Below are 16,630 nucleotides of genomic sequence, written 5' to 3' on the forward strand. Positions count from 1 at the left end.
AGAAAAATGGTTGTTTATTAAGCTATGTGCGTTGATATTTATTGCGGCTTCGTGGTTAATGTTTAGTCAAAGAAATTTCTTGACTTTGTGACGTTGGTTTTGTTTTATTAAGTCCTATACTTCGTTTTTTTAGCATTAGAAATAAGGTAAAAGGGTCTATTTATTGAAAAAACACATTTTAAAAATGAGTTACGGCAAATATGTAACAATTATGAATCTAATACGATCATTTATATTCTTCTGCTTTCATAACTAATAGTTTTTGATTTTAAAATAGCGTATTTTAATTAAAAGACATGTCAAGATCGCTTACCTTCTTGCAAGTTCTTTCTAATGCTAAAAAAACGAACTATAGAATATAAACAATTGAAGAGTTTTCTTAATTTCTTCAAAATAAAGGAAATTATTAAAATCTGACGTATTAACAATGTAGGTAACCAATCAGTAAATTATTTGAAAAAAGACAAGATATATACAGTGGTATAATAATTGTATTACTAAAATAAATTAGTAACTAGCTTAAATCTAAAATAGACCCTTGAGGCATTGCACCAAGGATGCTGGCGGCATTTCCTCGCTGTACCGCAATGCTGATAGGTACGTTGTGACTCTTCGGTCACCAGCTACGTCAACCAGACGCTTCGCGATTTCTGCGATTTGAAAAATATCTTTCCAAATCGGTTCCGTTCAGGAGTGTTCACATGATCATTACAATGTAACAATACAATGTTACTATGTAGTCATCATGTGGTCATATGCATACTTTGGACTTTATTTTGTAATAAAACAGCGCCTACTCGCTGGGTGCCCGTTTTAGGCTCCTCTACCCTACGTGAGTGACCCGGCTTAAAATAATATTATACATATATATGCAATTTAACTTTAATGATAATAAGGACTATAATAGGTACCTATACTTATTTCAAATAGCTACTACCGCCTCTGTCTGATGGCATCGATTGAATATATTAATACCAAATCGGCTGCGGCATCGGTTATGCTAATATGACGATCAAAGTGCTAATATGGCTGTACTCATCAGAACTTTGCGTTCAAAGTTGCACCTATACGCTATCTAGTCAGGGTAATCTATATTCGTTATTTTGTTCAATTTTAACTTTGTGTTTTAAATCACTATATTCACTAGAGTTAGACCAAGAAATGTCTGCGGAGAGAAAGATAGTGCAAGTGTTATTTTAAACGTTAAACTTTTATGAAATTATGAAAGGTACCTGTGGTGTTCATCAATAAATAAGCAGACGTTCTGGCAACACTCAGTCCCGAAGATGGCGGCGGCTGTTGCGGGTTCGCTGTGTGGACCGAATAATGAATTGTTTTATTTACCTACCTTCTACCTATTTACGTGAAAATTAATTATAAATAAGAGTAAACCAGATTGATGATGTTAAGGAACATCACAGTACCAAATTCTATTTTACCTAGGTAGGTACTTAACGGCATCCCCCTAAGTCAGTAAGTAAGGAATGTGACGTTCCACGGAAAAAGGTACCTTATGGTGGCCGGCGCTTATTTTGATAAAAGGACGTATGTTCATAATTAAACCATGTCGTTTACAACGTTATATAACTAGCAGTGTTATGTTTGTCTTCATTTCAATAATAAATGCTTGGGGTTCTAGGCTGCATTCATTCGAATGGGTTCTAGGAATGTTGGGTATGGCAGTTGTGTTTATGTACCTATAAGGGAATTAATAACAACATATTATCTGATCATTAGTGGAGAAAAAACCGGACAAGTGCGAGTCGGACTCGCCCACCGAGGGTTCCGTATTAGGGTTCCGTAGCCAAATGGCAAAAAACGGAACCCTTATAGATTCGTCATGTCTGTCTGTCTGTCTGTCTGTCTGTCTGTCTGTCCGTCCGTATGTCACAGCCACTTTGTTCCGAAACTATAAGCACTATACTGTTGAAACTTGGTAAGTAGATGTATTCTGTGAACCGCATTAAGATTTTCATACAAAAATAGAAAAAAAACAATAAATTTTTAGGGTTCCCCATACATAGAACTGAAACACAAAAATTTTTTTTTCGTCAAACCCATACGTGTGGGGTATATGGATAGGTCTTCAAAAATGATATTGAGGTTTCTAATATAATTTTCTTCTAAACTGAATAGTTTGCGCGAGAGACACTTCCAAAGTGGTAAAATGTGTCCCCCCCCCTGTAATTTCTAAAATAAGAGTATGATAAAACTAAAAAAATATATGTTGTACATTACCATACAAACTTCCACCGAAAATTGGTTTGAACAAGATTTGGTAAGTAGTTTTTTTTTAATACGTCATAAACCGTAAGCAATTTTATTATGTTACTTGCTGTTACGGAACCCTTCATGGGCGAGTCCGACTCGCACTTGGCCGCTTTTTAGTATTTGTTGTTATATCGGCAACAGAAATACATCATCTGTGAAAATTTCAACTGCCTAGCTATCACGGTTCATGAGATACAGCCTGGTGACAGACGGACGGACGGACAGACAGCGGAGTCTTAGTAATAGGGTCTCGTTTTTCCCTTTGGGTACGGAACCCTAAAAACAAGAAATGTCATTAGACTTATGAGTATATACCGTAATTATCTTTTGTATTGTTTTCGAGCTCCTGATATTTCGACGCAGTTACATGCATCTTGTTCACGGGTAACTGAAGATAGCGGGTGTCAAGTTGTGTAGACCGTGCTCGGTCTACCCTCATTCGCGCGCGTCGGCTGCGTTCGCTTTGAAACTAACCGTGAACCATTCAAAACTGTTATTGGTATACCTATTGTTCCACATACAAATACTCGGAACAGGTATTTATGTACAGTGTATAAGGGAGAAGTAGGAATGGAAGTTGGAAGGGGTAGACCTCAGCGGACTTTCTCTGATCAGATCGGGGAAATCCTGAAGAAAGGCCAGGTCAATAGCACCGTAAACTGGCGAGCGTGTATGAGGCATGTTATGAAAGTGAAGAAAGCGAAAGTGGTATGTCAGGATCGTAGCAAGTGAAAATTCGTGGTCTCTGCCCACACCTCTGGGAAATAGGCGTGATTATATGTATGTATCGTTGATGTTCCATGCAGAAGATATCACAGTCAGAAGCTTTGTGTTCAATACCATGTCTTATATCTTACCTACCTGAAAACGATCTGAGATATTTTCCTCAAACTATTATACGAACTCATAATATCTCGTCCTCTCTCGTCACACCATTCCGTAACTTGACTGCGCCATAACGGATCCAGAACTGTTTTAATATAACCGAGTTCATTGTTCCGTGAGTAAGCCATTGTCTCTGCGAATATTAAATACAGTGTGAATGGAGTTCTTAAGAAAAACGTAGACAGTATCATATTACGCTTACGAAGTGAAGAACTTTTATACCGAAGTGTATTTTTGTCCCAACTCAAGGGAAACATAGTGAAAAAAATAAAAACATAAAGAGTCATTTGATGCCCGACCATATTCAGAGGGGTGAATATGCGGTTATTATTAATAACTATTAGTACGGGCAGAACCCGAAAACGTAAAAAAACGTAACAGTAACATTTCGGCGAATCATAATCTCAATGATTTCAGAACAGCAGATTATTTTTGCGATTTAGGTGTTATATAATGGGGATAGTAATAAAATGATCAGCATGACAAAATTATCAGTAGCTTAAATAAAAAATAAAAAACACAGAGCTAGACCAGGAAAACTCTGCAATCATTTTGATAGCATACGAAGTGCAAGTGTTATTTTATACGTCCTAATTTCATAGAAGTTTGACGTTTAAAATAACACTTACACTGCGTGTTATGAAAATCGTTGCGTTATCTTTTTAGATGTTGGCTTGTTGGATGGGCAACATCCGGAAAATTGCGGGTCACTTTTGGATGAGATTAGCCCAGGACTGGGACAAGTGGCCTACTAGAAGAGAGGCCTATGCTCAGCAGTGGGTGATAAAGGGCTGAGATGATGATGATGATAAACTCTACCAGTTATCTTCATGCAAGTAAAATTAAATTTCATGCGTGAAAAGATCCTTTCCATACCACAAGCAGCCACTGATTACTCAGTCGACTAATTGTGTATTCATGTGAAAAACACAGATTTACTAGAATATTCTACCCATAGGACATTTGCGCCTTCTAAACAGCCAGGCCAGACGACCGGTCTGGCCTAGTGGATAGTGACCCTGTCTGCTAAGCCGATGGTCCTGGGTTCGAATCCCAGTAAGGGCATTTATTTGTGTGATGAACACTAATATTTGTTCCTGAGTCATGGGTGTTTTCTATGTATATAAGTATGTATTTATCTATATAAGTATGTATATCGTCGCCTAGTAGCCATAGTACAAGCTTTGCTTAGTTTGGGGCTAGGTTGATCTGTGTAAGATGTCCCCTAATATTTATTTATATTTTATTATTATTTATAAAGAAACAGCGAGCACTCAACCAAATGGGCCCCGCAAGAAATATTCACAAGAATGTGATACATGGATACGGGGAAAACATACATAAGTCTTTATGACACTTTAAACATCACAATTTATGATAGTAGGTGGACCATTGGGACAAAACGACATGGAAGTGTTTTCTCTAACAAACAACCGCTCCCAAAGGTGTCTTGTAAACTTGAGGTACAAAAATTGACAACATATTTTTATCGTATTTTTTATTACTTTTACATTTCTAAAAAAAGTACTTAATAAACTTCCAAAAAATGTCTACAAACATTATACGCAAAATGAACTGTTATATGGACCAGCATTCGAGCAGACAGATAATAACAGCCGAGATGCTCGCTAGTTGCTCAGTCTGTAACTGTACATTGCACTAATTTATTTAAACTTCCTAGCCGATTTATGAACTGCCTTGATGTTACATTCCTATTAGTGAATCTATTAGCGGCCCGCCTCGGCTTCGCACGGGTTACACAAAACCTACCTACCTAAACCTTCCTCAAGAATCACTCTATCGATAGGTGAAAACCGCATGAAAATCCGTTCAATAGTACATACACAGGCAGACGCGGCGGGGGACTTTCTTTTGTAATAATAGCAGTGCAAAGTGCAAGTGTTATTTACACGTCATGTCATAATTTCATAGAAGTTTGACATATAAAATAACACTTGCATTGCACAGCGTGTGTTATCAGAATTTTGCAGACTTATCTTAGTCTAACTCTATCTCTTTGCATAAACAAATAGGTGCTTTATAGTTTTAGGCTTACGTGTACCTTAGTAAAGGGCCTTATAAGGAGGTAATAAAGTTGCTACGCTTCGGGGAGAAAGTAACTCATTTTAGGGCCCCCCCACATCTAGCGTCTTTCGAGCGTCGGCGTCTACAACTCTATGGCCGCTCTATGACGCAACGTCGAGGCAACTGCGCAGCGACGTCATTTTCCATAGCGCTGACCAGACGCCGACGGCGACGCTCGAAAGACGCTAGATGTGGGGGGCCCTTAACTGCAAAAATATGTATAAAACAGAAGACAGACTTTTAAATAGAATACAATCCTGGGACCGTAACATCTAAATGATCTACACGCATACAAAGCAACTAAGCAAATTAAATCGCGCCATTCACAATACCTGTCGACGCGCCTCCTATTGTGGTACTTGACAACGGCAGCGGCTGGCACAAGGCACAAGCGATAAGAGAGACTTGATTATGGGGCTTTAGTGAAAGGTTCAAAAGTGCCATATATTAGTATGAAACTTGTACCTTTTCAGAAGATTCACAATTTTTAAAGTATGATTAAAAAGTAAAAAATTATGGAGGTCTCCAATGGGCGTAAGGTGAACGGTCGGATGGCAACTGTAGAGTTGCATTACTGTTGCGACGTTACTACTGCGGGCGCTGTCAATTTCCTTGATAAAATGAGTCCAGTACGGATATGTTGGTCGTATTTGTCTACGTGACAGCGTGATAAAACGGTGTCCGTCTCTTTCTATCCCGCAGAGTTAAAAAGTGACAGTTGTTTTATCACGTGGATAAATGTGCATAAAGCGATCCATAATAGGCTTGCTGGAGTAACATCCGAATGATCTTGCCAGATATTCTCTTCCTTTCATAGTGTTGTGGCTGCTGAAGTGGTTAAGATGGTTATATTAAGTAATTACACACTATTACTACATAAATATGTGCACATCTGTCTACTTTCAAATGTTTATTTGCGCTAAATTAATACTAAGACTTTGTTTTATACAGAAATCACACAAATAACATTATTTTGGTATTGCATTGATAAAAAACAGAACGTTTTTTGCGTGATTTCTGTATACTTAATACAAAAATTTACTATCAATTTAGCGCAAACAAACATTCAAAAGTAAATAGATGCGCACATATTTATGTAGTAATAGTGTGTAATTAGGTACTTTTAACATAACGCAGTTGTTTTTTGTATGGAAAGCGAATCACCTTAGTAGGTAGGTAGGTACACCAGAAGACCGGTTATACGGTGAGGATGATGTTCCAACTTCGATGCTCTTTAAAGGATGACTCACGTTAGACCGGGCCGTGTCCGGGCCGGAGCTTCCGGAGCTTACTTTTCTATGACATGACAGGCGATCACGTGATGCTTTCCATAGAAAACGATGCGCAGGAAGCTCCGGCCCGGACACGGCCCTGATTAACGTGAGTCATCCTTAACTCTTTTGTGGTGCTTGTGCCACTATCGTTGCAGACTGCTGCAAGAGAACATCGAGCGTCCGACTTCTAGCCGAAGGGTGTGTTTCGGAGGTTCCGGGACAAACTGCCGAATCCGGCACAGAAGCAGCCGATTCAACAGAGCTACGCATCTGAATAGTGTTTAGATCTAGAAGCAGGTACGTGTGTTATGTAAATTTATGAGGTATTTGTAATAGTAGAGGTGAGGTAGGTATCACCAATATGCCTTATAATAAAAGTTTTTTGGCAAAAATTTCATTTTTGGTACAAGCTTTTATCGCTGACTGTACTTTTCTTATGACAGACAACTAATACTCATCGAGACAATTCTAAAAACCCCTAACATAATTACGTTGTATTGTTACATTACAGAGTTCCTATGGCCACCTCCTGTCTCCATCATCAGATCAGCTCGATGGTACCATAATATTGCATTGTCATGCGATTTATACATGCATACAAAATTTCAGCTCAATCGGAAACCGAGAAGTGGATCAAATTTAACTTGCAATTTGATTACAGACAGACAACAGTCAGGTGAAAGTAAATAAAAGCTTGTAAAAAACCGGGCAAGTGCGAGTCGGACTCGCGCACGAAGGGTCCCGTACCATAAAGCAAAAGAAAACGGTCACCCATCCAAGTACTGACCACGCCCGACGTTGCTTAAGCTTTCTATTGTTTTAAATTAAGGCCTGGAACTAATAAAAATACCGTCAACCACTTTTAACTTACAACTGAACCATTTAGAACTGTAACTAGGTACGTATAACCATCCCTCTTGCTCCGTCACTACGTTATATAGGTACCTACGGTTTATTATGTCAAAGTAAACGGCTCTTCGTAGCCTAAAGGCGTACTTAGTAATTAAAGTAATATCTCAGTGATACAAAATAACGATGTAGTTGATAAGTAGGTACTTATATATGTGGTGTTTGTTTACTGGGATATAATTAATTAATTCGAATTTAGGTCATTTGATATTTAGATAAAAAGAAGATGTAGCTATATGATCCTTCAACAATGTCACTAAAGTCTATAAAGTAAGTAATCATAATGAACTAATTTCGCATGGACTAAATGGACTTCAAAATTGCGAATTAATTTGGGATGTCTAGAAAAAAATCCAACCAAAAGTTTTTGAAACATTTGCTTTTGTGATTGTACATGTTCCCGTAGTCAAACTTGTTCATTAAGTACACGAGTACCTACAGTCAGCATCAAAATATAATCAAACTCAATACGGTGCCTATATTTATAACACTTTAGTTCCACACTACTATAGGTATATGTACAGTCAGCAGCAGAAGTTGCTAAGCGGGCCAGGTGTTCAAAATGAACTTGACGCGACTTTATTGTTAAGAAAATAAAAAAAAATTAAATCTGTTTATTTCACAAAAATTAATAACATTAGACGTTCTTAACCTAGTTATAATCTTTAATAAGAGCGTGTTAAGGTGATTTTTGAACTCTGACTTCTGCTGCTGACTGTACCTATTTGATGCTACCTATAATATTATTATGACCTGTGATTTATATTGTGAATAACGTTTTGAATACAAGCAAAGTATAAGTCAATGTAAGAAAATATAAAAAGAAGTGGTTACTCTCCACAAGTGCAAATGATCTTACTTTGAATTGCTGTTATACAGAATATAAACAGTAATCGAGAGGCAATCGAGCTCCCGCGTTGCGTGAGCGATAGCGAACACAAATCACGTTGAATTTCACGGCCTATTGCGGCTGACACTTCAAAAGCCGGAGGCGGTCACAGTAGGGATGTTAGATATAGTAACCTAAATCAAAAATGTATTTGGCAAGAATACATGGTTGACTAGGTCCTTTTTTCGTCCGTTTGTCCTTCACTTTTATACCATGTGATTACGTGATTTACTGGTGTTACGTAAGTAAAAGTATTTTAATTATTTCTTTCTAATTGTTCATGCCAAATTTCTTGTAATTTCAACATGTCATTTTAAAATGAGATCGTAACTTCGGTTATATGGCGGCGGCGGCTAGTTTCTTGTGACTCTGAATCGAAATGACTTTTAAATATGACTTGTTGTTAGAACACGTATACTCTGCACTGTATAACAAGTTGCGGGCGTAATGTACAAAGTTCTGATGCAAAAAGCGAAGAGACATATTTGGGTTTCGCTTATTGTGTATCTTTGTGAATAACATTTTGAATACTTGATATCATACAAACAGAAAACTTGTCTTGAATATTTTGTACCTACTATTTTGTGATGTAGTGTTTTGTTTACAAAACTTACTTCGATTTTTATCTATAAATGGAACTTTTATATTAGGACACATATTCCTTTCTAAATAAAAGACGCTCAGCACGAGGACTTTCGAACATTGACCCGCCTGTTCCAGTCTCTTTCGCACGCGCATGACGCGCATAATTATGCTATCCCGTTCCCACAGTGTCATTGACCTCCATCATCATGAGCAGGACAGCAATATAATTACTGTACGAATTTCCTCCCGCTGGGCATCCTTTCTTTACCCGCGTTTGCCAAGGTCGCAGCCTCGGCAAAAATCGGGTACCTTCGTTTATTCTCGGCCTAATGGCGGTAGGCACGAAACTATCACGCTACGACAATTATTACTTCTTGGCCATTTTCTTTCACATTATTTCTTTGCTTTAGTTTCTATTAGCCGTCACGAAAGCTGTTATTGCTCATTTTGTTTGATGAAAGACGAATAACTCCTTATTATAGTAAATAAATATAAGTTTTCCGTTGAAACAAGTTCCTACGTTACAAATCTATGCTTAAATGTTAGAAATTTTTTTTTTTAACTATGGCGAAGCCTGCGGAATGGATTGATATTGTATTAAGTTGTTTTTTATTTTGTATTTTCAATAAATGATTGTGAATGAAACTAAACACATCATTACTATTCTGTTTTATTCTGAATAACTGTCTTCCATTTTTTATTACAAACAGTTCAAATTGAATATTAACAGTCTGTCAAAAAAAAAACTTCTATGTTAACTTCATCCATTTGACAACACCGAACAAATAATAGTTATTTTCATCTAAAACAGTCTATTATATTGTAAACATTATTTCTATAAAATGTCTATTATTTTGTAAATAAAATATATATTATATATTAATCTCGTAACTAAATTGAATTAAATATAACAAATATGGAAAAATATATAGGTATAAACAAAGATTCTTTATACATAATTTTGATAAATATATATGTATTAACAACAAACAACACAACTTTAGATCATTATTAAAAAATATATGAAAAAAATTCAATACTTCTTTTAATATTATCTGTCGTAAACCAGCATCTTTTTTTTTCTAATGAATTAAGATCATGTATAATTTGAATAACCTTTTAAAGTTCTTGCTTATATTACCTATTATCACAAACAATTGAAGTATAATCAAAAGAGTAGGGCGTGGCAAATAGTGGGCAAAATGTTGTACTTAATACAATTACAAAAAAAAGAAATTATTGTATGAAAGACTAACATTTACATAATACAGCTGAATACAAAAGCTTGAAAAATGTGTACTTGATTTTAATTACATACAATTAAACTATTTATCTTTTCATTCAAATCATATTTTATTAATCTAACTTTATTTTTCAGTAATTTTCCGATAACTCTAACTAATGTCATTTCACTTTTGTCTTTCATATTGATGTGACAATTTATATACGACCTATAGGTATGGTGGCTACAGGGCACTATTATAAAAATACTGTTTAGGATCATACATATTTTGACACTGAATTACTATTGTACATTGTACTACGAAAGGCAAGGCTAATATACAAATCTAAGACATGCAAGTATTCTAAGTAAATTAATAAATAACACAATCTCAATTAAAACATTGAGATTCTCTGAACTCAAAAAGTGTAAAATGATCAAATTATTTTTTTTTGCATTTGTTAAAGTATTTGGTTAAATGCAATACAAATAAATTCAATACGGGTAAGTGCAGCTAGCCATGCTACTTACGTTTGGTTGCAAGTGTATGAACTCGCAATAAACACTAATAAATATGTAAACAGGCCCCAATATAAAGGCCAGCCACACTTAACCCCTAAACACACTTACCCGCATTGACCTTACATTTTTAACTTCTGATGTGTTTTTTCTACTATCTCCCAAATTCATACTGTACATGTAAGTACCTACTCATAATTCATAGTTTAAGGAAACAAAACGTTAATTAATTTGTTTATAATAAAATATTTTCTTTATTAACTTAGCCAACTTTTTTCGTAGAAAAAAATCCTTTCTCAACGTCTGTTAAAATGTGCACAGCAGAGTTTATTAAATAAATGTATGTTGAAGGGTCCTTATGCTTGAAGTGCAAAAAGGTTTCCATATGAAATTCTGATAGAAACGTCCGTATTGCATATGAAGCATAAGGATTCTTTTCTGACAGAACGCCAAATATAATCATCGAGTAAGCGTAGATTTGACATTTTATTTGATTTTCCAAATATAATATTATCACTTGCTTGCTGCCTTTTGATCAACTCTTTTCTGTATTTCTGATTACATAAAACCTAGAATCTATAAATATCGAGTCTACAATTTATAGAAACGGTTTAGGCCCTTAGTACTAACAATGCTTAGACTAACAGATAATTGACTATTTTATTTTTGACGCTGAAAAACTTTAGCTGGGCTCGTGCTTAAAGCTTTTAAGCGTTCCGCTGTTTGTAATGTGGCTATTAAAAAAATTGTAAAAAAAAAATACATATAAGATGAGGTGGGGTAAGACTATCACCGTGGTAAGACTATCACTTGTATGGAATCCTCATACTGTTTGTCTTACCCCGAGCAAAATAAACTATGTTGTCTTACCTAACCTTAATACCTTCTACAATAATATAATTATTTAAATTTAATCATTATAATATCTGAAAATGTCGATTCATAACAGTTAGTTGTTCATTAAAAAATCTTAAGTTTTTTTCGTTATAGAATTAGAAAACATTCCGAATTTATAGCCACATAACAATACAGACTTTGAATTTAAAACGGTCGATCATATACATCATTTTGATATAAATACTTACTATGTTTTTACAACGGCTTAGCAACACTTAAAGTGATTATTGTTATGTTCTTAGCTAGAATTATAAAGAGACTTGAAGATTACATACATACATCACTACAACTATTATATACACATTCTAACATTTTATTGTCAGTTCTGAACTTTACGACTGAAATTAACTTACCAACGAATACAATATTTACAGTTAATATCAGTTGTTTGGCTTTCAAAAAGCCTATACATCTTAAAACACTTTCTACATATCTCATTCTATACACTGAAAGCATTCTTACTGAATTTAAAATACAGTATTGTCTTATCATAAACAACATTTGAATAGTCATTCAAAATTGTGCGCGTGTAGCCCGGGGGTTGGTAAATTCACGCCTTATGCCCCACATACATGGACTAGGTGATGTGGAAATCACCCCGGAGGAGTCTCGTGAAGGTCTTTTTGAATTGCTGGTTAGCAAGGGCATAGCAGAAAGGGTTAATAGGACTATTAGCGTAGCACAAAAAGTACGTGAACATGTATAAATGCTTGTTCGTACAGGGCGGATCTGTGCAGAAACCTTCCACTAAAGCTAAAATGTGATAAGGCGTCCAACATACCACGAACGCGCCGAGAATAAACGAAATGGTCCTAAACGCCTTCCTCGCCCGGTTTTCCGACTTCGACTTCTGCCGCCCGATGCTCGGGAATAGGCCGTCGCGCTTCGAACGTTTAACTTTTAATTTCTTTCCAATGTTTTTAACAAACTCTTTCTTCGAGTCGCCACGGCCTGACCCAGTAACGGCGGGGCTAGACGCTTCGCTGTTTTCCACGGCCGGCATTATGCAAGCGTTTAGTTTCAATGGCGAGATAAGTTCAGGCCGCTTCGGTGACTGCTGCTCGTTATTATTGGAAGACGTTGACACTAAAGTGATCACTGGTTTGGGTCGCTCTCCCGTCGTCAAACTTACTTCTGTGTTTACTTTTATAGGCGGTGGCGGTGAAAAGCTTGTTTTAGGAGCAGGCGCTTTGGCCTCCGCTGTAGCTCTAATAAGAGCTGCTTGCAAAAGGGAAGTATTAGTTACATTGGTTGCACTATTCAAAGTTGGTGGAGATGAAGGTTCAGTTGCAGTTGGAAACGTCACAGAAGAGGGCGGACTTTCGTTAGTCGGTGTAGGAATCACGATGGAGCTCTCATCCATATATCTTAAATCAGCGCCGTCCATTCCGACTAGCACGTCATAAGTATTGCCATCTCTTACTACTCTAACAGTTCTTGTTCGAGAGGATTCGGAATAAGACGGAGGGCTTTCGGAGACAGAAGGGCTGCACCTGAACTCAGAAGGTGGAGGTATAATTCTTTGAGCAATAGTAGTCGATACTTCTCGTTGTTCAGACGGCGTAGCAATACCTGAAGACGTCGGTGTGGTGACACTAGTGTTTGACGGAGGCACTGTCGGCGCTTGTACGGCTGGTCCAGTCTGAGACGTATCAGGGTTGTCAGTGTCAAGTAAACTTTTTTCGGATATCTGTGACAGAGATGATTTAGGTTTATCAAGTTCTTGTTTAGTTACAGCGGTTTGTTTTGAATCTGGTTTGATTAACATTCCGCCGTTCATTCGCATGTTGTTGAGCAGTTGAAGCGCTCCGGTTTGCATCACGAGGTTGGCTACAGACGGTCGCTTTTTGATGTTGGTTTGAGTTGTGCTTTCATCATCGGAGTCGAAAGCGGGACTACTAGACCTTTCTGCTTCCACTTGATCTTCTTTCTTATCTCCGTCCGATTCAGCAGTTGTTGATGTGGCAGTAACAGTAGCGCTACTTTTGTGAGCGGATGATTTTTGACTAGAATTAGAATCAGTTGATCCCCCAAGTGTAAGCAAAGGTGCTGCTAAAGATCCTTTAGAAGTTGAATCTTTTCTTATAGACTCGGATACCTTCATTTGGTCTTCACTAGAAATTGTGGCTTTAGAAAGTGCCGCCATGCCTGCAGCGCGTCCAGCCATTCCTGACATGACACCTGCACTCAAAGCTACCATAGATTGCATCTTTCTTTGTTTCGCCTCACTTTTCTTTTGCATATCATAAGCAGTCTTAAATATTCCCGCGTATAGCACGATTAGGACAATCAATGTAGTCCAGTAATATCCGATAATTAAAGCTGTGTTAAAAATGGGATCCTTTAGGAACTGTACAGCGCATTCTCCTTCTTGCAAATCCCTGTAGCCGATGAAATGTTCCCATCCAAAAATTGTTGTAAAGAACAGTAAGGCTGGTATAATCCAGGTGACTGTCACCATCCAAATGACTCGGTTTTTAGTTCTCCAGGCCCTGTATCGAGCTGCTATTTTAACGCTGCAGAATCTGTCTACAGTAATAAGGAGCACGGTGTATTGTGATACTAGACAAACGGTGTAGTCAACGGATAGCCAGAGATCGCACAATAGTGGGCCGAGATGCCAGTAGCCTTTCAAAACGTAATCTGTGTAAAATGGCATGGATATTGTACCTGCGAACAAGGACAATCTTATTTTAATAGAGGCAACAGCTGAATTTCTCGAGCTTTAGTGGAATTGGATTGCTAACCGTTGCATGCAATTTGTAGAGGTTATTTTCTTTTTAAATAACGTTTGTCGAAACACATTTCAGGTTCTTATTTAAAGAAGATAAATCTGAGGCTTACGAAGAATAATAATGTGACAGCTTCAATTATTCAGCAAATCATGTTTCGCAAAAACGATTTTCCTTTTTTAAGATTTCGCTTAAGCTTGTTCAGAGATTTTTTTTTGATCTGATCATCGTTGCAATACTTTAAAAACTACAAAAAAAAATAGTAAAGCGACGGGTTGGGAAAAAATCCATTGTAGATTTTTCTTCAACATAAAACGGAATATTAAAGAAGCGAGTGTCGAAAGAGGAATTTCGAAATTGATTTGACAATTTAATTGATTAATATATGTAAAATTTGAGTAAATAAAGAATAACTGCTTATATTTAAAAAAAAATCGAAATTATTTACCTATTGTAATTTCGTAAATTCAGTTGAATTTTACTATAGCAAGGATCCGAGAACCCGAATGTTTGTCCTTGCCTATGAGTAGATCTGTAGCGTGCGAGGCGATGAAGTATTATTTAATTGGGCTGGCTGATAGACTGGTCGACAAGGATTCCAATCAAAATACTGAAGAGCAGACAGCAAAAATATTTATATTGGTAATATCTCACCTATGAGAAGGTCTGTAGCAGCGAGCGAGGCGATGAAGTAGTTACTAGGCTAGCTGATAGTCCGGTCGACAAGGATTTCAATCAAAATACTCAAGAGCAGACAGGAGGAATATTTATAGGTATTGGTAATATCTCACCTATGAGCAGATCTGTAGCAGCGAGCGAGGCGATGAAGTAGTTGCTGGGCTGCCGAATAGTTCGGTCAACAAGGAACGCCATGAGCACCAGGACATTGCCGCTGACTGTCAGCAGGATGACCAGCAGAAGGCAGGTGGCGAAGATCGCGGCCAGCCACAGTGGGAATGGTGGGAGTATTGGTTCCTGTGGGGGAAATAGTAATGTTAAATGTTTTCCAAATAAAGCGGCCAAGTAGATCTGACGCCCAACTTTCACTCTGGAAGTCGCGGGTTCAAAACCTACTTTAGGTTTTTAGTTAGATTTGATATTTACCACTAGTTTTTCTATGAGGGAAAATATCGTGAGGAAACCTGCATACAACCGTGATGATATTTGAAGGTATACACTTTGAAGTCCCTGACCCGAATTGGACCAGCGTGGGGATCATAGACCAAGCCGCTGAAATTAATGAAGGACGATCATTAAGATGTTTGTGCCCAACTTTAAAAGATGATTTTTTACAGCATACCTACTTAACTGCAATCGCTGTTTTATTTTTTTGACTAGCTAAACATCAAAAGAAAGTAGATTAGCCAAAGTGAAGACGAAGTTCACGTATGAATTGGAATCACAGCGCAGTTTGCCGTTTTTGGACGTGAAAGTGATTGGTCGAGTGGACGGAACCCTAACTCATACTGTTTATAGGAAACCTACACACACTGACAGGTATTTGAACGCCCTTTCTCACCACCATCCTCGTCACTTACAATCGGTGGTTACCTCGCTAGTAAACAGAGCACATGATCTGTGTGACCCTGAATATTTAGAGAGCGAGATGTCGCATATTCAGGAGGTACTAAGGAGGAACGGGTACAAGGTAAAAAAGTGGCAACCCAGACGAAAGGCAAGGCGGAAACGTCCTGATGTCTCCAGACAGCCGGCATTTTTGCCGTATGTAAAAGGGGTAACGGATAAAGTTGGCACAGTACTTGGAAAGTACTCTATAAAGACGGTGTACACACCTTTATCCAAAGTAGCAGGGAGCCTAAGGTCACCGAAGGACGTTATTCCGTTCCAGTCACCTGGCGTTTATAAAATAGATTGCAGTTGTGGTAGTTCCTATATCGGAGAAACTAAGCGCACCATAGCAGAAAGAGTTAAGGAACATATCGCAGCTGTCAAAAATCGTCAGGTCAACAAGTCTGCGGTGGCTGAGCATTTGCTGGAGTCAGGACCAAACCACTGGATTGAGCTGCATAACCCTAAAATCCTCTCCACGGATCGCCATTTCTACAGTAGAAAAGTGCGGGAAGCCATTGAAATCAAAAAACATTGCAATTTTAATCGGGACGAGGGTTTTAAGATCTCATCCACATGGAATCCAGTCATTAGTAAATGTAAGCGGAAACGAATATCGACAGTCGATAAATCGAATATCGTTAGTGTTGTGTGTCGACAGAGTGACATCCCTAGTGCGCAAAACGTTCAAACTGATAAACAAGACCAAGTGCGGGTAGTTCGAAAAACTCGCGCGGCTAGAAGATGTTGATGTCAACTTGAGCCAGTCTTCTCCGAGACCACGGGGACAACG

At 37.6% G+C, this 16,630-nt stretch overlaps 1 protein-coding gene and 1 long non-coding RNA gene across 2 annotated transcripts in view; both read right to left on the reverse strand.

The window, feature by feature from the left end:
* The window catches only part of LOC134664661 (uncharacterized), a 105,411-nt gene that overhangs the window by 44,426 nt on the left and 44,355 nt on the right, over positions 1–16,630 (reverse strand). The window lies entirely within an intron of this gene.
* The window catches only part of LOC134664636 (muscarinic acetylcholine receptor gar-2), a 53,481-nt gene continuing 46,005 nt past the window's right edge, over positions 9,155–16,630 (reverse strand). Inside the window, exons 5-6 of the mRNA XM_063521372.1 lie at positions 15,060–15,243; positions 9,155–14,206 (exon numbers count right to left, since the gene is read on the reverse strand). Coding sequence (XP_063377442.1) covers positions 12,114–14,206; positions 15,060–15,243 — 2,277 coding nt within the window. The 3' untranslated portion in view covers positions 9,155–12,113. The remainder of the gene's footprint in view (positions 14,207–15,059; positions 15,244–16,630) is intronic.

This window comes from Cydia fagiglandana, chromosome 5 (assembly GCF_963556715.1).
Source record: "Cydia fagiglandana chromosome 5, ilCydFagi1.1, whole genome shotgun sequence".
NCBI classification, from domain to species: domain Eukaryota; kingdom Metazoa; phylum Arthropoda; class Insecta; order Lepidoptera; family Tortricidae; genus Cydia; species Cydia fagiglandana.